General features: G+C 40.1%; 2 protein-coding genes across 4 annotated transcripts in view; one reads left to right on the top strand and one right to left on the bottom strand.

The window, feature by feature from the left end:
- The window catches only part of UBAC2 (UBA domain containing 2), a 192,000-nt gene that overhangs the window by 72,476 nt on the left and 92,991 nt on the right, over positions 1-26,533 (bottom strand). For both annotated transcript variants that reach the window (XM_073664198.1, XM_073664199.1), the window contains exon 6: positions 298-421. In XM_073664198.1, the coding sequence (XP_073520299.1) occupies positions 298-421 (124 nt within the window). The remainder of the gene's footprint in view (positions 1-297; positions 422-26,533) is intronic.
- On the top strand, positions 3,688-22,406 carry GPR183 (G protein-coupled receptor 183). 2 transcript variants are annotated; one of them, XM_073664196.1, is made up of 3 exons: positions 3,689-3,831; positions 14,511-14,600; positions 20,387-22,406. In XM_073664196.1, the coding sequence occupies exon 3, from the start codon at positions 20,389-20,391 to the stop codon at positions 21,469-21,471; it is 1,083 nt and encodes a 360-aa protein (XP_073520297.1). In that variant the 5' UTR covers positions 3,689-3,831; positions 14,511-14,600; positions 20,387-20,388; the 3' UTR covers positions 21,472-22,406. The 2 variants fall into 2 exon arrangements, with proteins under 2 accessions (XP_073520298.1, XP_073520297.1); XM_073664197.1 differs by lacking the exon at positions 14,511-14,600 and having other exon boundaries at positions 3,688-3,831.

Raw genomic sequence — 26,533 nt, 5'->3', positions numbered from 1 at the left:
GGATCAGAGTGATAGAAGATAGAAAGGTTTCATTTTTATTTTACTTGCACTTGAGGATATAAAGTGGCAGTGTCTGTAGGAAATTAAGTGATCAGCTTCAGTATCTATGATGCTTAGAACTGGTACCATAGGGCCAAAAGGACTGGAAGGAGCTCACAGCCTGCATGGACCTTTCCCTTTCTTTCTGAAATACTTTGTTCCTTATGGAATGCTTTTTTGTCCAAACAAAATAAAAATTAAACAATGACCAAACATTTTAGTTAATGTCAGCAGTATGACAGATGAAATGTCACCTACCTGCAATCCCACTATGTACACCAAAGTTTTATTAGTGATTGGAACCCAACCAAATATGTGAGCCAATGGCACTCGTGGCATGGAACAATAAAATGGCACAAACAATGCGAAGACGGGAGACAAACTGTAGAGAAAAATAACAGGAAAAAGTCAGCACTGGCAAATGAGACTTCAATAGCTGAAACACTATTCAGACATATTGTAAGATCACCTGGAGGTGAGTCTGCCGATAGAGTACAGAGTAGGTACAGGTACACAACCTTGTGACATAGAACAGAGAATGGGCCATTTCAGAATACAAAAGTACTGTGATCAGGGCATCAATAAACAAAAAAATGTAAAGTAAGTGTTCATGTACCAATATAGTTTTTTCACACCAAGAAAATCAGAATGGGTCCAGCATAAATTTGTATTGCATCTTCATAAAAGCCATAGCATATATAGCAGTATATATAGTAGTAAATAAGTTAACCTGAATCTAGTGCGCCTGCACTCGTAACCATCACAATGGAGTGTGCCCTACAGAATTTCCACGGACCTCACACAGATGACCAGAAGGGCCCACCGAAATCAGTGGGTTTGACTAACAATAATATGTGTGTCCACCTGAACTTCAGTGATGGACACTTCAGGAAAACCCAAGCTAGTACTAGATCTCAGTCCTGTACCAAAGCAACTCTGTAATACCAGCATGGAGCTTCAGAACACTGTAACGATTCCAGGTATCGTCCCAAAGACTTCGCCACTAGGCTGGTGTTACAAAATATCCTAATAACACTGTATATTTGGGAGCAAACCAGGTTTCATCTTCCGTTGTCACCCCCTATACCCTTTTATATGTTTATACAATACAAAGTGGTGGGACACACAGTATTCTGTCAAGGAGATGGGGGGCGGTTCATAGATATAGATATATGTGGTTAAGACTCGCCCTATCCAAGTGACTAAAACATTCAGTCAGTGCCTTTATCAGAAAATTGGCAAAAATGGCCCTTTTTTTTTAAATTTGCTGGGTTCCAGAGATATGGGCTTCTTTATTTAGTGCTATTATTTCTGTCTTATCCAAAGGGGCGTATCTCACAGGATTCTTTGGGGGCATGTCTTTAGGTTGTTCTGCATTACCAACTTGTGAGCACCACTCCCCCTGAAAAGACTATAAAAAGTTACAGCAAATAAAAAAGCTCACATCTATGGAACCATATGATGGACTTTAAAACAAAAATTGGAATATTCTGGAGCAATAAAACAAGGGCAAAAACTGGACACTTCTGACCTGGTAACAGGTACTTTTTAAATTATTTCATACTACACAAATATACTACATTACATACCTACTTAACGATGGCCAGTGCAACCCCATTTTTAGCATCACCACAGCCAGCGGAGTAAACAATGATAGGACACTGACCCCAATAAACCCAGCCAGTTGTGTGTCAGTATAATTTTGCTTTATTTATCTATATACCGTATTTTTCGGACCATAAGAAGCACTTTTTTTTCTGCCTCAGCCCCAGCCAGGGGCCCCTGCCTCAGTCCCAGCCAGAGGCCTCTGCACAGGAACCGGCCAGGCTAGGGGCCTCAGCCAGGCACAGGCCCCTGCCCGGCACAGGCTCCACGGCATCTGACTTCTTCTGCTGCAGCCGCCGACTTCCTGAGGGACCCTGCCTCCTGTGACCCTCGCTCCACTGCCCCCCAGGTAAGATACTGTACCTATTTAGACTATAAGATGGACCCCCATCTTATAAAAAAAATATTTTTTTTTTCTATTTTCCACCCCAAAATTTGGGGTGCGTCTTATGGTCCGATGCGTCTTATAGTCCGAAAAATACGGTAGGTCTAAAATACGTAACAAATCTGGATTTTTTTTTTAGACAGAACTCATCCAAATTCTAGCTGCTCAAAAACAGTATAAGGAAACTGTAAGATACCTGGCATTACGTAACTTCATTTGCCATTCCATAGCGCTATCACCTGAATGATCGCAGTTCTATATTACCACAGCAATCCGTGTCTGATGAAGGCCCATGTGTTACGGCCAAAACATCACTGACTTGTTACTAAGATTGCCTAATAAAAATTGGATTCACATTTTAGAGTGCCAAGTATCTTACAATTTCCTTATATACCGTACATGGAGTGGAATCCTTCTTGCGCCCCCATATTTACTTTTCTCAAGAGTGCCGTTTATCTTTCCAATTACCCAAAACCAGTATGTTTGTGCAAGGGTGCAAGTGAGAATTACTAATGAAAAATTTCTTTGGAATGCTACTAATATAGCCATATACACTACAATACATTTCAGGCATAAAAACTAAACCTCCCCATATTTATAGTATACAGTTTATAATTAACATCATGATTAGTCTCAGAAAAGAGAAAGAACCCTTTAAATTAGGCAATTCTTCCTGGATGAAGAAGAAAAAAGAGAACGCACTTTGTAGAAATGGGGAAATGTCTGGTGGGCACAACCCATCGCTGAGCTTAATAAACATAAACACATACTGAATGTATGAAAAAAGTGAAAAAGTTTAAAGAACAAACTGTAGCAGAGTGTTAAGTATGGGAGGTATAGTATATGTAGGGAATTACTTCGTGTTAGGAGCTTTTTGGCTCCGTTATTCTGGAATGAGTCTTAACCATTATTTTTGTAGATAGATCACTGAGTGATTACAGTGTATGCGCCTTTTCACAGGTCCTTTTTTTGTCCGCTAATAAAAAAATAAGAAAAAAACAAAGACTTGTCCTACTTTGATTTGTGTTGTGCCTAAAACTCACCAATGCAAGTCAATGGCCCTGTAGGGAAAGAAAAAAAAAAGCACACAGATGTAATCCGCATTTTCCATCCATATTTAATGTTTAATGGGAAGGAGAAGTTAATGGGGTTGTTCACTACTCGACATTGACACTTGGAAGAAGTGCTGCTCTCTGACTTCCTCTGGATGTCAGTTATGTCCGAAGGAAGCAAGTTGGAAGTAGACGCTGATTGGCTGCAGAGCTCACGTGACATTTATCATGGACATTGCTGGAATGGTGGCGGCGCTGGAGGGGAGTATAGCTGCTATTATTTTACATGGGGGAACTATGCTGATTAAGAAGGGGTTGTCCGAGTAGTGTATTCTTTTTCATACCAGAAAAAAAGGATGCAACAAGGACTGTAAAAAATGACACTATGGATCCATCAAACGGAAAAAAAGACTGCTTTTCATGTATAAAAAAAAAACTGACGTAATACCAGCAGAATAGCCAACTTTCCAATTACTGCTTTAAACCTATATTTCTGACCATGCCCTCTGCTCTAATCTATTTATTATGTTGTGACAATTTTAATACAGCCTTTATTTTAAAAAAAACTTTTCAGCTTTCACTTCCCACAACCGAGACGCAGACGGGCAACAAGTAAGTTCTTAACCACAAGCAGAAAAATGCTGATTATGACACTGCTGAAGACTCAAGGAAACTTGTCTTGAAATCAAAGGGAGGGAACATTTCACACCACCACGTAGAAGAAAGCAGACGAAGAGAAGCATCAGTGCTGTAAGTAATCATTATAGACTGGGAAGAGATCATTATTTAGACCACACAACGGCTCGGCTCTTACTACGGTATAATCTATTCTAAATGTAAGGGATAACTAATTTCTCAGGTTAGAAATCATTAGGATGTGACATGATGGTGCAGGTCCACATTATTTATACTAGGGGACAGTAATCACCAGCAGCCATGTCATTTTCACTGCACTCCTGCAGCCTAACAACTGACTCGTTCTTATAGTGTGATTCTAATAATAAGGAATTGCCATATGAGATACAAGATTGTGTTCACCAAAACTCTTCTTTGCAGAATAATGAATTCTTAAGGCAAAAAATGTTTGAAAACCTTTGGAAAGCATGATGCCACCCAACGGGGTGTACCATAATAGCTTTACAAAGACTAGCTGGAAACCACAAATCCATCACATAAACGAGACATGGTCTGTTCAATATATGTGTATTCTTCTTCTTTTACCAAGATGTTGTAGAAACCATCAGAGCGGTTTCTGTAGAAAACTCTTTCTCAGCACTGGGTGTAGATGGTTTGCAGTGAATTTCCTCACTTAAACCTTCAAGAAATCGGTTATGTTAAAAAATATGCAACATGCGTTAAGGAAAAAAAAGATGTATATAAGGAGGCTAATTTATCAAACAGTTTGTAACAGAAAATGGTTATGGAACTGTTGCTAAATTTTTGCACTATTCACATTTTGCGACTTTTGGTGTCTTTATGCCATCATTGCCAACTATTTGAAAAGTGAATGGTGTGAAGCTTGGATGGTCAAAAGAAGCAACAAATTCATTGTAATTTACAGAGTAGGTTTCCTCCAGAAGCTTCGGTCCCCTCCCCACACAAACACCTTCCTTCCCACACTCCAATTACAAACTGATAGGGAATTTAGATGGTGAGCCCCAATGGGGACAGTGATACATAATTAGAGCCATAAATTCCACAGCACTTTACTGATGAGTAAAATAAATAATGTACTGTAGTATATGTTATGTTGCCGCATTAATGAATTTGGTGCATCTTATTCCGGAGGATTCTTTATCAAGACTGGTATTAAAACGACACCTGATATATTGTTCTCAAAGTTTTCAGGGTCACTGAAAAGGTAAAATGAACAGCAAATATAATAGGTCAGAATGTGTATTAAACAATCTGGACATTGACTTTACCAAAATTTGCTATATTGTGAACTCCCATAGCAGTGAATGGAGGGAGTTGGGCATGTCACTGCAGTCAGGCAGGAGGCGAAACGGGGCATCAGGGAAGCCATGTTCTAGATATAGATGCTCAGGGACCCAAATCTATTAAGGCATTTATTAAGATTCTCTAGATATGCCATAAATGTCAGTCATGAGAACACACTTTTAACTTGAGTTCAACTGCAAAACATTTGAGTCAAGCTATTGTAGAGATTATGACATCCTTAGAAGGGATGGCTTCTTTAACACAAGTAAAATCTTAAAAGATGAAATCATGGAGGATTACAAGTAAAAAAAAACAAAGATGTGTGGGTGTAAGGACAGATATGAGTTCACAAGAGGCGGTAAATAATAAGACTTCTGAGAAAGAGTAATCATTTACTATTCAACCCCTGCAACAGTAAGTACCACCGAAGGTAAGAAGACTCAGAGACCACAGTGTCTCGGTGGCAATGTTGAGAGGAGTCAATGTCAAGTGTGCAGATGGGACCTGCAACCACAGGCACTGTGTTATTAATCCAATAACTAAGCGAATACTGGACAAACGTCCATAATGGGGCATAATTACCAATGCAATCCTGAGAGTTTTCTAATAGGTGATGCCAAGTCTCATCACCAGAACAGTCATGCCACTAGAATAACCCCTAAAGACAAGTAATAAGTAAAGACTACATTCACACACTGTAGAGTTTTGTTTTTGCCCTCATGATTTTCAAAAATGCTAACGTTTTTCTGTGTTTGTAGCAAAAAAAAAAAAAAAGTCGCACTGCAGCGGCAATATGTGTACTTGGCCTTCTATACCTTCTTTAATCTATACGTGGCTTCAAAACTGCATCAAAAACTGCATGTGAACAGTTTTAAAAGGGTATTCCCATCTCAGACACTCATGGAATATCCATTTACTCACAATATGTGCCGTAAATGCCTGATAGTTGCAGGTATGTGTGCGTCTGATAAATACATCTCTGTGGACGGTTTCCAGCTACAACAAGCTCTGGACTATAATACAAGCTGTACCTGAGGACCAGTGGAAGAGCAAAATACACAGATGCTACACAGAGGGAATCTACATTAGGCCATGTTCACATCTAGCGTTTTTTGCAGCATTTTTTTTAATGAAAAGAGGCAGCTGTGTTTCACAGAAACATCTAGTTGTTTTCCCTCCTGATTTTTAGGGGGACTAAAAAAAAAAAGTGTCAGGTACTGCAAAATGTGAAGTGGATCTATTTATTAGACATGAATGTATAAAACCTGAGTAAAATCCCATGCAATCAAATTAGTTACTGGAAATCTGCCATGTTGCTTTTCTCATTAGCTGGTTGCTAAAAAACACCAGAAAGTGAATTTAGTCATGTGTGATACACACCCACTTCTTTAGTAAATGGAAAAATGTCAGACCATAGAGTTTCTAGCTATTTGTAAAGTGACCTTTTATACACGTTGATGAATTGCCTGAACAAGCGTTGATTGATAATACAGGAAATTAATTTGTGATGGCTTGACATGTGCAATCATAGTGCACCAATGTGCAGACAATATGGGGACTAACAACTGTTCCTACAAAAGCCCATTCCTGTTTACACGCGGCAAGTGCTGCCAACAATCAATGATTTTTATGCTCGGTTCTGCTTGGTTTTAGGCTCTTGCTGGACCTGCTGGCCATATTTACACAGGCTTTGATTGAGGACGAGTGTTCCACTAATTGTCCATGGGATGGCTTGATATAGCCAAATACAGCCCTCAACTTTTCGGCAGTCCCATAGACACTGCTATGTTCCGTCAGGGCTATAGATGAGCGAACCCGAACTGGAGGGAGACAGACCATTTTACAGCACCAAAGTTCAAGTCCCCATTGACTTCTATAGGGTTCGGGTTCAAACTCGGGTAGGGTTCTGGTACCTGAACCGAACTGTGGTCGAACCAGGACATCCATGGGTCCGCTCATCCCTAGTCAGGGCATTGCTTAGGATCAGAACTCCCCCCCCTCACTCTCTTCCCCCGATGCATAAGTTATCACCTATTTTGTGGATAGTTGATAATTTTCTAATGATAGGAATAACCCTTTAAATGTAATGTTAGCTCAACATGGGATCTATAGTGAGGGTAGAACAGATAAGTAATTCACACATTAAAAATAAGGGTGTATTTAGGTGTCACTTTTTTTCAAATATGAGAAAAATCATTGCAATGATTAAGGATCGCTATCCGAAACGCGTTTGCGGAATATCCTCCTACATCTTGTTGAAGTTGTGACTATGAATTTACTATGGATTGATTTATGGATTGATTTCTGAATCGACTTCTAAAGTTACTAATAAAACTGACATTTTACGGAAGACCTCTATGCTGGAATTTTTCCACTCTATAAATTTGTCCAGAGCTAATAAAGTAATAATAAACCTCCTAAAAGATGTATACTAACCTATTAAATTCATACCGTTCTAGCACCACATCCCCAATGCACCCCTTCAGTCTTCTTGTGGGGATGACATCCTGTATACCCCTGCAGCCAAACACTAACCTCAGTGGTATATGGCATGTATACTGAAGCCAACATGCAACCAACGAGAAGATAGTCAAGGAGGACAGGGGATGCAGCAGTGTAATGTGGTCTCTGCTCTATTAACATTCAGTACTATGGATCTGCTCTACTGAGGTTGAATGCAGAATCCATACAAATAATACATATGGTGGAATGTAAAATTATTGGCACAGTCATTCTATGTGGAATTTTTCTTCAAAGGTGAATGGAACATTTTAAAGCCACATTCACATGTGCTGAACTAGGACTGTGTGGGGAAGACACAAATGTAAGCATCCCCCAGGTATCAGTGATGAATGTTCCATGTGAATAGTAAAAAATAGATGGTGGCCATCTTCTACTGTTTATGGCACTACTGAAGTCCCGCTCCACCATCTTGTGACTGTAGCATTAACTGGCCAGAAGTCACCAAAGGTCACTATCTCTCATAAAGCACAAATTCAGTGGTTTTTTTTTCACTCCTTTATTGATGCTTTAAAATGTAATTCCCCTGCCCCTTGTCTGAAACTCACCTTCCGCGTTTTCATCCATTTTCGCCGCCACTCCAGTCGGTCTCTGGCGAAAAGTGACCTGCCTGCAGCTCCAGTGTTTCATGGAGCTGCGCGGAGGTCACTTTACAATACAAGTCTAAGAGGGCCTCGCTCTGGCTCTCATAGACTTGCATTGAGAGCTTATGACGTGGCATATGACTTCTAGCCATTCAGAAGCTGCGCTCATAAAATGGCGTCGTGGGACCGAAGCGGTGCCAAAAAACGGTGAAGACGTCGGAGGGTCAGAATGTGACCGGGGCAGTGGCTTACATTTAAAGCGCCAATCCAGCACTGAACAAAAACAAAACACTGGAGTGGTGCTTTAATGTAAGTCATTAACAGTCTCGTTCTGAGTCTCATAGACTTACACTGAGAAGTGACTTCTTGTCCGACCCCACTGTATGTCCTCATTCAGGCGTCATACCATTTATTTATTTTTTTGCATACGTGAAAAATCAGAGCGTGTCGTCAAGTGTTTTGAAGCAGATTTTCATCAGCGTTTGGTCCATCTGTCAGTTTTTATCATCAGTGTTTTCAACAGTGATTTTTGCGTATGGAAAAAATATAAATAAATCACAAAGCGACTCCTTGTTAATCAAGGACTGCATACTGATTTCCATGACCCTTAGACTTGACACCCATAAAAATAAAAAAAACAGATATGTCCCTGTGAAAACAGAGCCCTATGAAGAACCCAGCGAATTATAATGGGTACATGTTCAATCTCTGAAAATCAACGTTGAAAAAATGAGGCTAAAGTTCTATTTACTATAAGGTCCAATGGACAATGAGTGCCACTGAATGGCAGCGCAATGAGATCTGTTAAAACCAAGTGTTGGAGGAGTAATTAAGGATCAATCCCTGCATATATAACCAAAATACAGCAATGTAGACAGACTACTCTCAATGACAACTTTACTGGTCTGATAATGTTGGTGAAACGGAAAAAGTCCAAGGCAAAATTCAGATTCAGAAATGAAGAACATACACAGATGCACAAAAAAGCAGAACCGTTCAAAGAAAGTAAGGAAAAAATGACATATTACATGCCCCACAACTGAAATAAAGCTGGCCTACACACAGATGTCCTCAACAGGACTTCTTAATTTATACTACAACAGTCACCTGACTGAGTCAAAATACTATGACTAGGAATCATTGTAGCCAAGATTATAAAAGACTAAGGCCCCGATTCATCAAGACTGGCGGGGGCCTCCCAACTCTCACTTACTGCAGTGGTTGAGACAAATAAGGGAAAGGCAACATATATTATACAACAACGCCTTGGTAAAGGCTTTAAACCAACTTTATACACTATCCCTGTTCGTAGGATAGAGGATAACTTATTGCTCGTAGGGACCATCACTGATCTCAAGAACCAGCCCTGCAGAGCCCTGTGTGAATAGAGGTCAAGCATGCGCACCTCCTATCCACTCATACACTATGGGACTTCCAGAAAGAGACAAATATAGTGCTCTTTCAATAGAAAATAAATGGAGCAGAGGTGTGCTGAAACTCCACGCTATCCAGAGGGGGTTCTACAGTGTCCTATTTGGGATTGGTGGGGGTTCCAGAGATCTCCCCTACTTCATGGATGGGAATAAGTTGTAAGCAAGGTACATTGCTTTTGAAAGGGTTGTCCCATGTTCCCAATAGGAGCACACTACTCCTCAGTCTCCTTGCTTCTCAATTGCTGATGTGATGCGCTCCTGATGACTGACAGTTTAGACCAGAGGCATGATTGCACCACTGGCCCGTACTGTGCACTCTCCCATGCTGCAACCAGTGGCAGCTTTGCCTCTCTAGTATCGGGGGAAAATGCTCCCCAAATCCAGGGCAGTGCTTAAAAACCCCATAGCAGACAGCTTGCAAGCTCTGCGCTCCATGCCTAGAAGACTACTACTAACAGGCCGCAGCGGTGGTAGCTGTGGCTGGTAACTAGGGGTGTGGAGTCGGTGTTGGAATCGGTATAAAATGGACTGACTCCGACTCCTAAAATATATAATAAATTAGGTTCATTAGTACAATTTAGGATGTTCTGTAAATGTTTTCATAAGAATTTGGAAAAGTTATGAAACGTCCTATAAATGTCTGTTCTGTTCTGTTCCTGATCAAAGGATTTAGGCTTTTAGTTGAGATGAATCTGTGCTGCACTTTTTATACAGTTGTGCTCAAAAGTTTACATACCCCGGCAGAATTTTTCCTTTCTTGGCCTTGTTTCAGAGAATATGAATGATAACAAAAAAACGTTTTCTCCACTCATGGTTATTGGTGGGGTGAAGACATTTATTGTCTAACTACTGTGTTTTCTCTTTTTAAATCTTAATGACAACCAAAAACATCCAAATGACCCTGATCAAAAGTCCACATACCCCAGTAATTAATACCCTTGTATTGCCCCCTTTAACATCAATGACAGCTTGAAGTCTTTTGTGGTAGTTGTGGATGAGGTTCTTTAATTTCTCAGAAGGTAAAGTTGACCATTCTTCTAGGCAAAAAGCCTCCAGTTCCTATAAATTCCTTGGCTGTCTAGAATGAACTGCACGCTTGATCTCTCCCCAGAGTGGTTCAATGATATTGAGGTCAGGAGTCTGAAATGGCCACTCCAGAACCTTCACTTTGTTCTGCTGTAGCCAATGACAGGTCGATGGCCTTGTGTTTTGGACCGTTGTCAAGTTGGAACGTCCAAGTACGTCCCATGTGCAGCTTCAGGGCTGATGAGTGCAAATATGCCTTCAGTATTTGCTGATAACATGCTGCATTCATCTTTCCTTCAACTTTTACCAAGTTTCCTGTGCCTTTGTAGCTCACACATCCCCAAAACATCAGCGATCCACCTCCGTACTTTACTGTAGGAATGGTGTTCCTTTCATCATAGGCCTTGTTGACCTCTCTCCAAACGTTTAAGGTTGTGACCAAAAAGTTCAATTTTGGTCTCACTCCAAATTACCTTGTTCCAGAAGTTTTGAGGCTTGTCTCTTTGCTGTTTTTTTAGAGCATTGTAGGTGAGATACTTTGTGGCATTTGCGCAGTAATGGCTTTCTTCTGGGGACTCAACCATGCAGCCCATTTTTCTTCAAGTGCCTCCTTACTGTACATCTTGAAACAGCCACACTGCTAGTTTTCAGAGAGTCCTAAATTTCAGCTCATGTTATTTGTGGATTTTTCTTTGCATCCCGAACAATTTTCCTGGCAGTTGTGGCCAAAATTTTTGTTGGTCTACCTGACCATGGTTTGGTTTTTACAGAGCCCCTGATTTTCCATTTGTTAATCACAGTTTGAATGCTGCTGACTGGCATTATGAATTCCTTGGATATTTTTTTGTATCCCTTTCCTGTGTTATACAGTTCAACTACCTTTTCCTGTAGATCCTTTGACAATTCTTTTGCTTTCTCCATGACTAACAATCCAGAAACGTCAGTGGCTGGATGAAGGATGCAAGAGTCTGTCTGGATCCCAGAAATTCACTCAGCTTTTATGCACACACTGATTACAAGCAAAAAGGTCACAGGTGAGGATGTTACCTTTAGTAGACGTTCAAACCCATTTGTGTCAAATTCTGTGCATGTTATCAGGCCAAAATCACCAGGGTATGTGAACTTTTGATCAGGGTCATTTGGATGTTTTCGGTTGTCATTAAGATTTAAAAAGAGAAAACACGGTAGTTTGACAATAGATGGCTTCACCCAACCAATAACCATGAGTGGAAAAAAAAAATTTTTGTTATCATTCATATTCTCTGAAACAAGGCCAAAAAAAGAACAATTCTGCCGGGGTATGTAAACTTTTTGAGCACATCTGTACATGCTCAGTAGTGAGGCTGTGCTGTGGAGTTGGAATCGAGAGTCAGGAAAATTGAGGAGTCGGAGTCGGTGGTTTGGCTTACCAACTCCACAGCCCTGCCAGTAACCAAAGCAATGAGCTATAAAATAAAAACTCCCTCCATTTTTGAGAAGAGAGGACTTTTCATTTGAGGTAAATTGAGTTGATTCTTTTTATAAATACGTGGCAATTTTACCTCTTTAAAATTAGCTTGCATAAACCTGATGCCAGATTCCCTTTAAACAAACCAGAGGTTTAAAAAGCTAAAAACAAGTAATTTTTTATTTGAATTCTGTGCGTTAGTAATTATAATGCTGTCAGAAATCAGCATGCCATAAATATATATTTAAAAGAACTAAAAACATCCATGGTATGAGAACAGACAATGATAAATTCACAACCCTTTTATGAACATATTGCACAGGAGATAACCACAGACTATGGTGACTATGCACTGGTACCAAGAATTAATTCAAGCCTTCAGCTGTGAAAACCACTTCCTACATTTTTTTTCTTCTAATTAAGGAAGCATTAGAACTTTATATAGAAGCAGCGCCTTACTAAATCATGCACATTTTATGGAGTAGCACATAACACAGTTTGATTTTTAACAGGATCAACTTTTTAGAAGGGAGAAGGGTAAAGGTCAATGCCTCTGCATCCAGACCCTAAAGAGGTCAACACCACCACATTCATTTTGCTGATTTAGTAGTTGGGTTTATTTAAAGGAGTTCATTTCTTTCAGCAAGTCAGGAAAACTGGTAAGAAAGTGATGTTATTATTGTCAAAGTCTACAATCAAAAGACATCTTCATAAATAAAAACCAGAGCATCATCTCAAGATGCAAAATATCGGTAACACTTAAGAATAAATAGCCAGATATGACTTGAAAACAACTCAAAAAGACAACAATAAACTTTCAGGTAGGGGGACTGATGGAGAAAGGTTGAAGTCGATGGACCTGTTTATTTCAACCTATGCAACAGTGCGAAGATGGATTGGATGTGCCTATATCAAAAGAAAGCAGTTTTAATGCGCTCATTCTACATCCAACCCAGAACTACTCTATAACTTTCATCCCATCTCTGCCCATTGCTAGATTTCACTATTCCCTCATCTTTAATTCTAACCCACCAGCATAAGCCACTGACACTGCTCATTTTCTTGTACAGTCTTCGGTTCCTGTCACTTTTCCTTCCCCACTTTTACTAATGTTTTCTATTGTTCTTTTTTATTTTGTCTCCTTGATTTCATTAGTAAAGGGTTATTCCCAAACAATCAAGTTATCCCCTATCCATAGGTTAATAGATAATTTGCTAATTGCTGGGTTCTGGCCACTTCATTAATTGTCATCAGTCCCATAGACAATGAATGGAGCAAAGGCAACTCTGCTCCATTCAGGACGAGGCTGCAGGACTGTTTAGCAGATAATCCCCTAGCCAATGGATAGGGGATAACTTAATTTTTTGGGAAAAACCCTTTAAAGCTATACGATAATGCCAATTTTTGTACACATGGTATCTTGACGTTCATGTTGTATTATATAAATTGGTAGCTTTTCTACAACGAACTGTCTCATTTTACATCCTATTATCTTCTTATATACTGTATTGGCAGAATCATGGTTTTATATATGTTTTTGTGTTGTATTCTGTACATTTTCAAACACTGTGAAACAAGGTGACGGCAGCTTATGGCATGGGTATGTATGGCTGCCAACAGAACAGGGCTACCTTTGTGAATGTGGATAGAAGTAGCAGGATGATATCGGAGGTGTATAGAGCTATCCATTCTGCATAGATTCAGTGAAATGCTACAAAACGTTTTAAGGCAATGCTTCACATTATAGATGGTTAAAACCCCGAAACATACCAGAAAAGCAACCAAATAGATTCTAAAGGTAAAGTAATAAAAAATTCTTGAAATGACAAGTCAATCACCTAAACGTAAAGGTGTTGTTCCCTCTTCTTTAAATTCCTACCCTGGCTACAGTTTGTTATAAAAAAAAAGTAAACCGCTCTGTATTCACCTTTCCTGGATCCATCAGAGTCTCCGCCGCTGCTCCCGGTGTCTGGCATTGGCTGTGGCGCTGCTGTAAAATCGACAGCGCAGCAGTCAATCAGTGAGCTCTGCAGCTCTGAAGGGAATGTTCTATCTACACTGTTAGAAATACTAAGCTCACTGCACCCAAATAATGGAATTGTTAATATTTATAACTACGGTAGTTTGTCCAATTACCTTTGAGTCTGCCAAAATGAAGGGTCTATTTAAAAAATGACTATAATTCCCACACAGTTAATGTGAGTTTTTTTTAAAAAACCCTAGAATCAAAGCTGAAAGTCTCCAGTTCTATCACATCTTGAGGTCTTAATTTTAAGATATGTTGTGGTGGTGTACAAAGACTAAATGATGAAAATTATGTCATAACACTACTGGATCCAACTAGATATATTAAAATAAATATAACGATATCCCTGTCCCATCAAGACTAGATACATCCTCTTGCCAAATAAAGCATAATAGAGCTTAAGACAGAAAACAAAGGACATTGTGAAATTTACTGTGTATTATATCTCCTAGGGACTTAATGAGAAAATACTACTTCTACACCATTAACAGCAGTGTACGGAATATTATTGGAAACTATCACTTGTATATTGGTGGCATGATGTAAGTATGCATTGGAACATATGGACAAAAAAACTATATAGTCAATAAATAACCATTTCATATATAATCTAAGTAACAAGATAGGCCAGCTTAAAGATATAGTACAGGTCAAAACTTTGAACAGACCTGTTCATGCAATGGTTTTCCTTATTCTTATTGCAATGTGCACATTGCAAATTCAGATTGATGGCATCAAAAGAATACATAAAGAAGCAAGGAGTAAAGAAACACTTATAAAATAAACCAGCATGTGTGTTAAACATTCGATTCCTCAAAGTACACCCTTTTACTCTGATGACAGCTTTGGCATTTTCTCCAGCATCTTCATCAGGTGATCACCTGAAATGGGTTCAATGAACAGGTATGGCCCATCATCTGTGGAATCACCTGCCTTCAGAAAGTGTTTCCATATGTGTGCCTTCAGTCTGAATCTACAATGTGCACTTTCCAAGAAGAACAAGGAAAAGCACTGCATAAACAGTTGGAAGCACTGCATAAACAGTTGGAAGCACTGCATAAACAGTTGGAAGCACTGCATAAACAGTTGGAAGCACTGCATAAACAGTTGGAAGCACTGCATAAACAGTTGGAAGCACTGCATAAACAGTTGTGTCCAAGCTTTTGACTAGTATTGTACAAGCCCTAAGTCTTCTGCAGTGTTGTAGCAGAGACCAGCAATTTATAAAATCATTCATATACTTGCCACTTTTCACACATGGCAGGATGTAGATATTAATGTGCATGGTGGTGAGGATTCACAGCATGTCTTTGCAAGAATGCTGAATTTGAAGAAAATCAGAACAGGAAATCTAAAAAGAATCTCACAGCAGTGATCAGATGTCAAGTATGAAACATATTAAATTGATTCTTCTTTTTAACATATACTTAATGGAATTATTCTGTTATTTTGTATACAGTTTTTCGGGTAGGTCTCTTTTACTAATAATACAACAAAAACTGCAGAGGATATAGGGAAGGATATGGTAACAAAACTTTGAGCATTATTGTAGTGTCAGTACTGTGAGACGTAGTGTCATCACCTCGCCAGTTTCCTTCCTTAAACTATTAGAGAAAAGAAAACTTTCAAGTGCCATGTGAAGAAACCTTTCAGTCTTAAAGAAGCCCTCACATGAATTTTTTTCCACTATACCTGTGCATATGTTGTACATGTGTATGGTGTGTAGTGTGTATGTTACTATACTAACCTACTGCCACCTTTTCCGGGATCCAGTGCTGCTCTTGTCCTTTTCTTAGTGACATCACTGCTCTTAAGATTATCCGAATCACTGTATGCTCTGTGTGTGAGCCAGAAGTCTCTTTTACAATGAAAGCCTATGGAGCCTCGTTCCTTAGCCACTTCTGGGCCACACAGAGCGCAGCGTGACCTGGAGAGTCGTAAGAGCGGCAAAGTCACTAAGAAAAGGAACAGAACGGCACTGGATCCTGGAGAAGATGGCAGTTGGGGAGTTTACGCACAACACGAAATGTATTCATACCTCGTGAACTTTTCCACATTTTTTTCACGTTACCCCTACAAACTTAAATGTATTTTATTGGGATGTTATGGGGTATACCAACACAAAGTAGCAAGTATTTGTGAAGTGTAAATAAAATGATGAATGGTTTTCTAATTATGTTAAAAATATAAATCTAAAAATTGTGATGTGTATTTGTATTCAGCCCCCTGTAGTCTGATACCCCAAACTAAATCCTGAGTGACAAATTGCCTCCAGAATTCAGATAATTAGTAAACTGAGTGCACCTGGGAGTAATTTATTCTCAGTATAACTACAACTGTTCTCTGAAGGCCTCAGAGGTTTGTTTGAGAACATTAGGTATCAAATAGCATCATGAAAACCAACCAACACACCAGACAGGTTAGGGATAAAGTTGTGGAAAACAATAATGCAGGGTTAAAAAATTAGCCAAAGCTCTGAAAGCCTCACGGAGCACTGTTCAATCCATCATCCAAAAAAAATGGAAGGAGTAGAGCATAACTCACAATCTACCAAGACATGGCCGTCCATCTAAACCTGTCATCCCAAGCAAGGAGAGCACTAATTAGAGAAGCAGCCAAGAGGCCCATGGTCACTCTGGAGGAGCTGCAGAGATGCACAGCTCAGGTGGGAGAATCAGTCCACAAGACAACTATTAGTCGTCTTGTGGCAAGAAAAAAGTCATTTTTAAAAGAAAGCCATAAGAAGTCCTGTTTGCAGTTTGCAAAAAGCCATGTAGGGGACACAGCTGGCATGTGGAAGAAGATTCTCTGGTCAGATTAGAACTTTTGGGGCTAAATGCAAAACATTATGTGTGGCGGAAAAATAACACTGCACATCATCCTGAAAACACTTTCCCCACCGTCAAGAATGGTGGTGGCAACATCAGAGAAGCTAGTCAGAGTTCATGGGAAGATGGATGGAGCCAAGAACAGGGCAATCCTGGAGGAAACCTGTTAAAGGCTGCAAAAGACTTGAGACTGGAGAGTAGATTCACCCTCCAGCAGGACAACAATCCTAAACATGCTGCCATAGCTACAATGGAATGGTTAAGATGAAAGCATATTCAAATGTGTAAATGGCCCAGTCACTGTTTAGACCTAAATCCCATTGAAAATCAGTAATAAGACTTGAAAATTGCTGTTCACAGACACTCTCTATCCAATCTCACTAAGCTAGATTGCAAAGAAGAATGGGTAAAAATGTCAGCCTCTACATGTGAAGCTTGTAGAGACATACCGCAAAAGACTTGCAGCAGTAATTGTAGCGAAAGATTGTTCTACAAAGTATCCACTCAGGGGGATTGAATACAAATGCAGGTCACAATTTTTAGATTTACCGCATTTTTCGGACCATAAGACGCACTTTTTTTCCCCAAAATTTGAGAGGAAAATGGTGGGTGCGTCTTATGGTCCAAACGTAACTTACCAGAAATTTGCGGTGGTGGTGGAGTGGGATCGCAGGGCCCTCCATTCCCTCCCTCCCTCCCTCCCTCAGGAACCCGGCGGCGGCAGCAGAAGAAGAGATGAGATGCTCCGATGTCTGACTGTCGGCGGTGAGGCGATGAGGCAGAGCGGCGTGCGCGGCTTTCCGGAGGCCGCGGCCAGCTTCATGAAGCTGTGATCTACAGGAAAATGCACCGGAAAGCCGCGCACACCGCTCTGCCAGCCACGCGCCGGCCCCTGACAGCCAGACACTGGCCCCGCAGCATCTCACCTCTTCTGCTGCAGCCGCCGGGTTCCTGACGGAGGGAGGGAACGAAGGGCCCTGCGATCCTCCTTCACCACCACCGCAACTCCAAGCTGCTGGAGCACCGCCTTCTCGCATCCAGGGTCCGCAGCATTCTTCCACTTCCGCTGGCTTCCTGAAGGACCCTGCCTCCTGTGACCCCCGCTCCACCGCCCCAGTTAAGATACCGTACCTATTCAGATTATAAGACGGACCCCCATCTTCTAAAAAATATTTTTTTTCCTATTTTCCACCCCAAAATTTGGGATGCGTCTTATAGTCCGAAAAATATGGTATATTTTTAAAATATGTATAAAACCATGTATCATTTCCTTTTCACTTCACAAATACTTGCTACTTAGTATTGGTTTATCACATAAAATCCAATTAAATTACATTTAAGTTTGTGGGTGCAGCGTTAAAAAATGTGGAAAAAATTTACGCATACTTTTTCAAGGCACTGTATGCACAGATTTAGTTAAAAAAAAAAGTTAATGTGAGCGCTTCTAGAACAGTCCAGAGCTGTTATTTTTACCCATACACTGAAAATATTAAAAACACTTTCGCATAAAATATTTACGGGATAGTGGATTGACATAAAACACGAAGGCCCCAATTCATTAAGACCAGAGTTGTGCTTGCCAGTCTCAATGAAGTGTGGCATGCAATCAGGCGCATCTTACAAGTGGTGTGAGCCTCCATACCCCACAACTAATCAGGAATTAGACAGGCTGGCAATGCCACACCTGGTTCCTCCCCAGCCACACCCACTTTGGCAGAGCTGGCCAAAACTGGAGTGAAACCACCAAGAATCGCAACACTTTGGCACAATCCTTAGTTGCCCAAAAAATGTGTGACTTTTTAAAGTGTTTTGCGCCAGCATTCTGGTATATCCACCTTAATGAATCAGGGCTGAAATGTACACATCTACAGCACATGAAGGTTGCATTTCAGGTGAAAGTCCAGATCACCTTGCAGCTTTGTCTCCTTACATAAGCTGCAACCTAGTGCATATTAACCCTTTGTACAAATTGCCATAAGAAGAATGGGTCCAAGTAACTAAAGACTTTAAAGAGAAGGACAGAACAGTGGTATGTAAACAGACTTTATAGCAATTCTTGTGTCATAAACTGGAAGCAAGGTTTCAGACCTCATGGTCTTTTTAATCAGTTGGGTGTGTCTTTTGAAATAGCATATTAACACAAGCCAACTTGGACTTCATTGCTATTAATAACTTAAAGGGGCTGTCCCAAGATCAGTAATAACTTGCAGAATGGTGCCAGTCTCACTACTAGGAACTCCACCTGTTCTGAGAGCGCAGCTCTGCAGTGCCCAGTTTGAATGAAGCAATTGTCAAACATGCACACCAATGCTCCATTCACTGTCTGTGGGACCGCTGGTGATAGTTGAGCGCTGTATTAGCTGTAACCTAGGGACACGTGACCACTTTAATGTGCATTTAAGGGTTTGGTCATCCAATAAAGAATTAAGGGCTGTTTAGTAGGTGAAAATGCCCATATCTTTTAGGAGTATTTCAGTTTAAACAAATAAAGGTATAATCAAATTACATTTTTCGTTCCTTACAGTTTTTAAGTTCTTTGATTGCCGGTATTTCAGGTATAAAAACCTGTTCACACAGGTACAGCGCTGGTTACAGTATAGTTATCAGAACTGCGGCTTGTAATGATCCGAGTATCTGTGTGTCCATAACGTGACCGGGATAGAAGGGAATTAGCACATTTGTAGCGGAGCCCAACTCTCCCTTGAAAGTCTAAATTAACTGGGCACCTTCTTTATGTGTAAGTTAAGTGGCATCACCTGGAGGACGGCATACAAATTAATTCTGCAGGATAGTAGCGCATAATAGAGAATCCACTGCAGGATTCAGATCTCCCCAAGAAAGTTTTTTGGGGCAGTTGAATTTTAGTAGGTATAGATTAGACATTTTGGAAGATGCTTAAAAGGATACTGCAGTGTTAGCAAACAAATGAGAAAATCGTATAATAATGAGTTATTTAATAAAAAAAAACATCAATTGCTCACAATTTTCAAGATCTTTGCTACTTATCAAGAGAGATGAGCAAATCGATTTGTAGATAAACTGCATATTAGCAATTAGTTATTGAAATCCTTAAAAGGGGTTGTCCCCTTATAACCACAGAATAGGTGATAAATGTAAGTTCTCTGGGGTCTGATTGCTTCGACTCGGGAGTCCCCTTGTGAATAGAGCGCCAGGGACAGTGTGAGCACTGTTCTATTCATTGTCACATGGTACTTGGGCTCCACTGTTCTCATGATGAGTGGGCGATCCCATAAATCCAAACCCCGTGATCAAATATTTATCACTTTTCTAGCGGATAGGTGAGAAATGTTTTTGTGGGATAACTCCTTTAAACTCCTTTTTACATTCAAAAGCTGCAGATTTACCATGAATATTCAGATTTCTGATTGAATTATACACTAATCAGAAGTACTATTTTCTAATTATTGTAAATTGCTGTTCATACAAATTTTGAAACTTCAATAATAATAATAAAAAAAAACTACTTTGTTTTTCCCCAGACATGTCAACCGTCAAAATGAACAACATAACCAATGACACGTGTGACCTCTATTACCACCAAAACACCGCAAGAATTTGGTTGCCAGTTTTTTACAGCACAATTTTCCTATTTGGATTGCTTGGAAACATCCTGGCTATGTTTGTTATCCACAAAAACAGGCGGAAGCTTAACTCTACTACACTCTATTCAAGAAACCTGGTCATTTCAGACATCTGCTTCGCCATCGTCTCCCCTTCCAGGATCGTGTACTATGCGAGGGGTTTTGACTGGACCTTAGGGGAACCGCTTTGTCGAATAACTGCGCTTTTTCTTTACATTAATACTTATGCCGGAGTAAACTTCATGACTTGTTTGAGCATTGACCGTTTCTTTGCAGTAGTGCATCCGCACCGTTACAACAAAATAAGGAGAGTGAAGTTTGCCAAGATCATCTGCATTGTCGTTTGGTTGCTTGTCTTCTTCCAGACATTTCCACTTCTTCTACAGACAATGTCTCACCTGGAGCCCACTGGGAAAACAACGTGTATGGAATACCCAAATTTTAAACAGATCCAGCATTTGCCATATATGCTTCTTGGAGCATGCTTTATTGGATACTATGTTCCTCTAGTAATAATGTTGTATTGCTATTCTCAAATAAGTATTAAACTCTGCCAAACTACAAAGAAAAACCCACTATCGGAAAAAACTGGCACCAACAGAAAAGCTACGAACACAATCATTCTAGTGATTGTGGTGTTCCTAATTTGTTTTACACCATACCACGTGGCTATTACCCAGCATATGATCAAAAAACTGATTTATGAGCCAGACTGCGATGAGCAAAAACTATTTCAAATGGTCCTTCATATCACCGTTAGCCTGATGAACTTAAACTGTTGCCTGGATCCCCTCATATACTTCTGTGCATGCAAAGGCTACAAGAACCAGATTCTGAAAATATTAAGACGGCAAGCTAGCATTACCTCTTCCAGTGCCACACGGCCAGCAGCTGACGAAAGCTCGCGTGACCTCACAGAAAGCCAAACAGTACAAAGTATACCATTAAACCATAAAGCTAATCACTCCATTCATAAAAAATAAATTTGGGACATCTCTGGTCCTGTTAAGCAGTAAATGGAAGGAGATGTATTTTTGAACACTGACCAAGAAAAACATGTTATGTTGGACCGCTTGAAGAAAGCTAGAATTTACCCTTTAAACCCTTGGCACAGTAGTTTCTTCATTGTTTCGGGCACTATCCACCAACAAATAACTGGATTGTATATTTGCATAAGCAGCAGCATAATACGTTCCTGTTCACCCAGAGCGGACAAGTCAATGTACACTGAAGCCAATTAGAATATTTCAGGAGTCAGAAATAAAACTCTTTCAAGGATATCAGTGGAAAGGAAGGAGGCAGGAGCAGCAATCTAGCAGTATTGCTAGTCTTCGTGTTCCATCAAGTCCTGAGCTCAGATCATGTGTATTGTGCTTATATTGTAGAAACACATTCCTAGAATATAACCAGTACAATGTTGAGTTTCAGATAAAAAAAATAAGCATTGTTCTAGGATTCCTCCCATGAGAAAATGTTTGTAATACTGAAGGCATCTGAGACTACAGGTAATTTAGCATTGTTAGGCATTTGCGCTACTGATTAGTGAAGCTGCTTGAAAATACAATGCATGCAGCAGGTATATATACAGAACAAGGCTGGTAAATACAACCAGATATAACCTATGGTGAGCTTGGGTCAATTTGCAATTATAAATATGAACTTTCTTGTCTAGGCCAAGAAATTATTGGGCAGAACACTTCTAACCTGACCACACAAGATAGGCTAAACTGGTGACACATCATGATTTTTGAATCCATGGAAAAGAAGGATGTGGCCAAGCATGGACAAACTTTTTTTCTAGTGCATCGGGATCCTTGAATATGTACATATATAACATATATTTTGTATAGGATTATGAAATTATTTGCCTTTAAAGGGTTTGTACATCCATATTAATAATAAAAACAAAAGCTGTAAGATGAGCTCACCTACCGATTCTTGACTTTCATTTCCGGGGGACCCCACCAGTCTCCATGCTACCTCTTTTGGCCACACTCAGCTGCAGCAGTCATGTGTCAGTACATACCAGTACAATCCTATTCTGGCCATACAAATTTGAGTGCTGCAGCCAATGCTGTGGCATATTTTATACTTGCTGGGCTAATCATATTGTTAGAAAAGGAATTTTACTATAGGAAACCAACTCCAACTTTGCGGACTGTTGACCAACAACAAACTTTAACTAGATCCTAGGCTTCAAGCAAGATTTTATAATAATTCTATTTCATTAAATACTAATACTATTCTTCAGAAATAATGAAACTCCATATATAGGTTGTTAAAATTCTGATCTGTTTCTAAGCTGTTACATGTGGTGATGTGACATACAGCTCCTTTAATCCCTGCTGCACTCCATGGGAAGCACAGAGTACAGAGATTTCCTGTCTGTGCTTTGAATGGCTCAGATATTCTGATCTGTGATGTCATGTGGGCCTGGCCTGTTATTCTAAGCAAGTTTACAGTGACTGGGGGTGTGTACAGGGAGAGAGCAAGGAAAGCACAAAGACATTCCATGCGCCACAGAAAAGAAGTAATATTATCAACTTGTGACTTTGGCCAGAGGAGATGGTGCTGGGCTTTCCAGAGTGCAACACTACATTATAATAAATGAATACATGATATGACTCATTGTTCTCTTGCAGTACGCTGAGCCTGTGTGGTGCCAGTGTTAGCCCCTCGAACATTACTAACTGCAGGATGCTGTCAGGATAGCACATACTCTGTAAAGTGGGTGTAGTGACTGTGTATTCAGTGGTTTCACCATCTTGAGACTGTAAAAAAATCTCAGGACGGGGCATTGTACATGGAGTGGGCGAGTATTGAGGGTGGGAGTGTGTGAAATGTAGCTTCTTATAAGCGTCACCTCTCAAATGAAAACCTCATTGCATTAAACAACCAAAACACATACCAAAAATAAAAACAGAATGCAAAGCTAATAGGAAATTTGATAAAACACAAGACTTTATTAAATCACATAAAAATCTATTTTAAATAAAAGTCTAAAAACACACACATGGGATAAAAACAGTCACTAGAAGACATAAAACAAGGTAGGAGATCTTGGATTACCTACTAGATTGCCGTATTATGTAGTGCATACACAAGGGAACAGCATGATGCCCTATTGATACACACATAGCAGATGGGAAAAATCCCAAGCATAATAGAAAAATAGCAGGGACATATGGGGATAAGTCAGTTAGGGGCACAAATGACCCAGGTACAGCACAAATCCCCCACTGAATGCACCTTCACTACATTCAAGACGGGGCTCCATAGCCCCTCCTAGGAATTTATGGGGGTCTCAGCAGTCAATCCGCCAGCAATCAGTAGAATACCTTTGGTCCATTTAGGAATAATCCTTTAAAAAGGCTGGATTGGGGGAGATTGAATACTCTTCGATTATGAGTTATTTTATTCTACTGATGGGCTCATAAAATGCTATTAAAGCGCACCTGTCAGCAGGATTGTGCTTAGTAAACCACATACACTGCCAGGTGGGCGCCGTTATACTGAGTAAAATGATACCTTTATTGATGAAATCCATCCAGTGGTTCTTGTGTAATCTTTATGTTTATTTCTGCCATAATGATATGCATGTACTCTGGTGCTCTCATTATGTATTCATGTATGCCTATCTCTGCCTTGTGACAGGTCACTGTGCTTTCAGTCACCTGCCTATTATTTTACATACTGATTTTGTAATTTCAATGTAAATTTCATTGAAATTTACATTCCCCAAGATGGCCACCATGGCCACCAGTGCATGCGCAGTAGCATCTATCGTTTGCGGAGATGCCACTGCGCACGCGCGAGCGCCATTTCGCTTTTGAAAAAAGAATTTTGGTGCAGCAATATGGCACCGTGCATGTGCGGTAGCACCTCTCGGCAACCGTATGCTGCAGGCAAATTTCTTTTTCCTCTAGCAAAATGGCGTCCGCGCGTGCACAGTAGCTAGGCAGCGGCGCCATGTTGCTGGAGGAAAAATAAATTTCAAATGGGAGACTTTAGAAGCATACTGGTACCAATCCCACAAGCTCAAGTGATATTCTCACCTAACAGCAGTTACGTGCGATCTTTTGCGGTGGTGCATAAACTATAGTTCAAAACAGACATCAATATGAAGAAATGTGAGAAGCAGCACTCACCAGATCTTTCGTGGCTTAAAAGTCCTTTATTCCATCATATATGGACAATCCAGGAAAACATGAGGCAAGCAGGTAAAAACAGGGAGTAGATGCAGGCGAGGGAGGAAGGATGACGGCCGTATCGCGTCCGGCTGACTCTTCTACGGGTCTTATACTAAAAAATGGTGTTAGGTCACTTCCTTTCAGGGTTCCTACCAGCATCTACTCCCTGTTTTTACCTGCTTGCCGCAGGTTTTCCTGGATTGTCCATATATGATGGAATTAAGGACTTTTAAGCCAAGAAAGATCTGGTGAGTGCTGCTTCCCACATTTCTTCATATTGGAAAAAGAAATTTGCCTGCAGCAATATGGCCGCCGCCACCCGCGCTTGCGCAGTAGTATTTCTCGGTTGCCCAGAGATGCTACTGCGCATGCGCGGTGCCTTATTGCTGAACCCAAATTCTTTTTCCAAAAGCAAAATGGCGCCTGCACAGTAGCATCTCTTGGCAAACGAGAGATGCTACTGCGCATGCGCTGGCGGCTGTGGCAGTCATCTTGGGGAATGTAAATTTCCATGTGACACAGAAATTACAAAGTCAGTATTTAAAATAGTAGGCAGGTGACTGAAAGCACAGTGACCTGTCACAAGGCAGAGATAGGCATACATGAATACATAATGAGAGCACCAGAGCACATGCATATTATTATGGCAAAAACAAAAATAAAGATTATAAAAGAACCACTGGACGGATTTCATCATCAAAGGTATCATTTTACTCAGTATAACGGCGCCCACCTGACAGTGTATGTGGTTTACTAAGCACAATCCTGCTGACAGATGTGCTTTAACATCATGATAATAGAGCACCTCTGATTTCAAGGTTAATACACCAATCTCATCAAGTCAAAGAGAAGTATTTATTAATGTATGCTGTTTGTATTGTAAATATGGTTAGATATCAGCTATAACATACAGCTAAGTAGGATAAAAAAATAACAAAATTAATCGAAATATTTTTTTTTATATAAAAAAAAGGGTGTATTTTAGGATAAGCGAAGTCTTTAATGTAATTTAGCTTTTAAATTTACACAACAACCAAATTTATCTAACATAAAATCATTACTACAAAGACACTGTTTCACAATCTTCCAGTAAAGCAGCACTGAGAGATTAGCTAATCTGCAAACCACAGATCAAGGCCCTTCCTGTTACCTGGGCAGAATGTTTTGTTTGAAATTCACAGTACATGGTAACAAAATATTGTTTAGTAAAAAAAGAGGAATAAGAAACTAGTGGACTCGGGTGTATTTTGTAACTGTCCTAAAGCTGCTTCAACCAAACATTATATTTACTTATTATGCTTACAAATTAAGGACAACTAATCATTTGATTGAAAATTAAATCTTTTTTTGCTATTGATACCGTCAACTTTTTACATAGTCTAACTTTTTTTTTTTAACGAAACCAAGTTTCAGCCTGCAACCTTTACTCCATTCATTTAATAAACACATTACGTGCAGTTTGTAATCTGCTTCTAGCTTTAGGGTTTGTGCCCATGATGAAGAATTGAAGCAGAAAATTTCTGCAGCGTTTCTGCATGTTCTTGGCAGTAAAAAACGCTTGCGGATTTTACTCGCGTTTTTGACGCGTTTTTACATGTGGATTTGACTTGCGTTTTTCAAGTGCATTAGGACCTCAAATCAGCATGCAGAAATGCACAAATAATGGACACGCTGCGGATTTTTCCGCAAGGAAAATCCGCTGCGGAAAATTCCACAGCATGGGCACAGAACATGCAGATTTTCATTGGGGAGCATGGGGCACGGATTACCAAGCGTTTTGCATGCGTTTACACTGCGGAAATTCCACAGCAAAAACCCTTGAAAAATGCATAGTGGGCACACAGCCTTAGACTTT

This window comes from Phyllobates terribilis, unplaced genomic scaffold (assembly GCF_046119375.1).
Source record: "Phyllobates terribilis strain yellow unplaced genomic scaffold, ASM4611937v1 Scaffold_2__4_contigs__length_985480577, whole genome shotgun sequence".
NCBI lineage: Eukaryota > Metazoa > Chordata > Amphibia > Anura > Dendrobatidae > Phyllobates > Phyllobates terribilis.
This window is presented reverse-complemented; position numbering and strand designations above follow the sequence as displayed.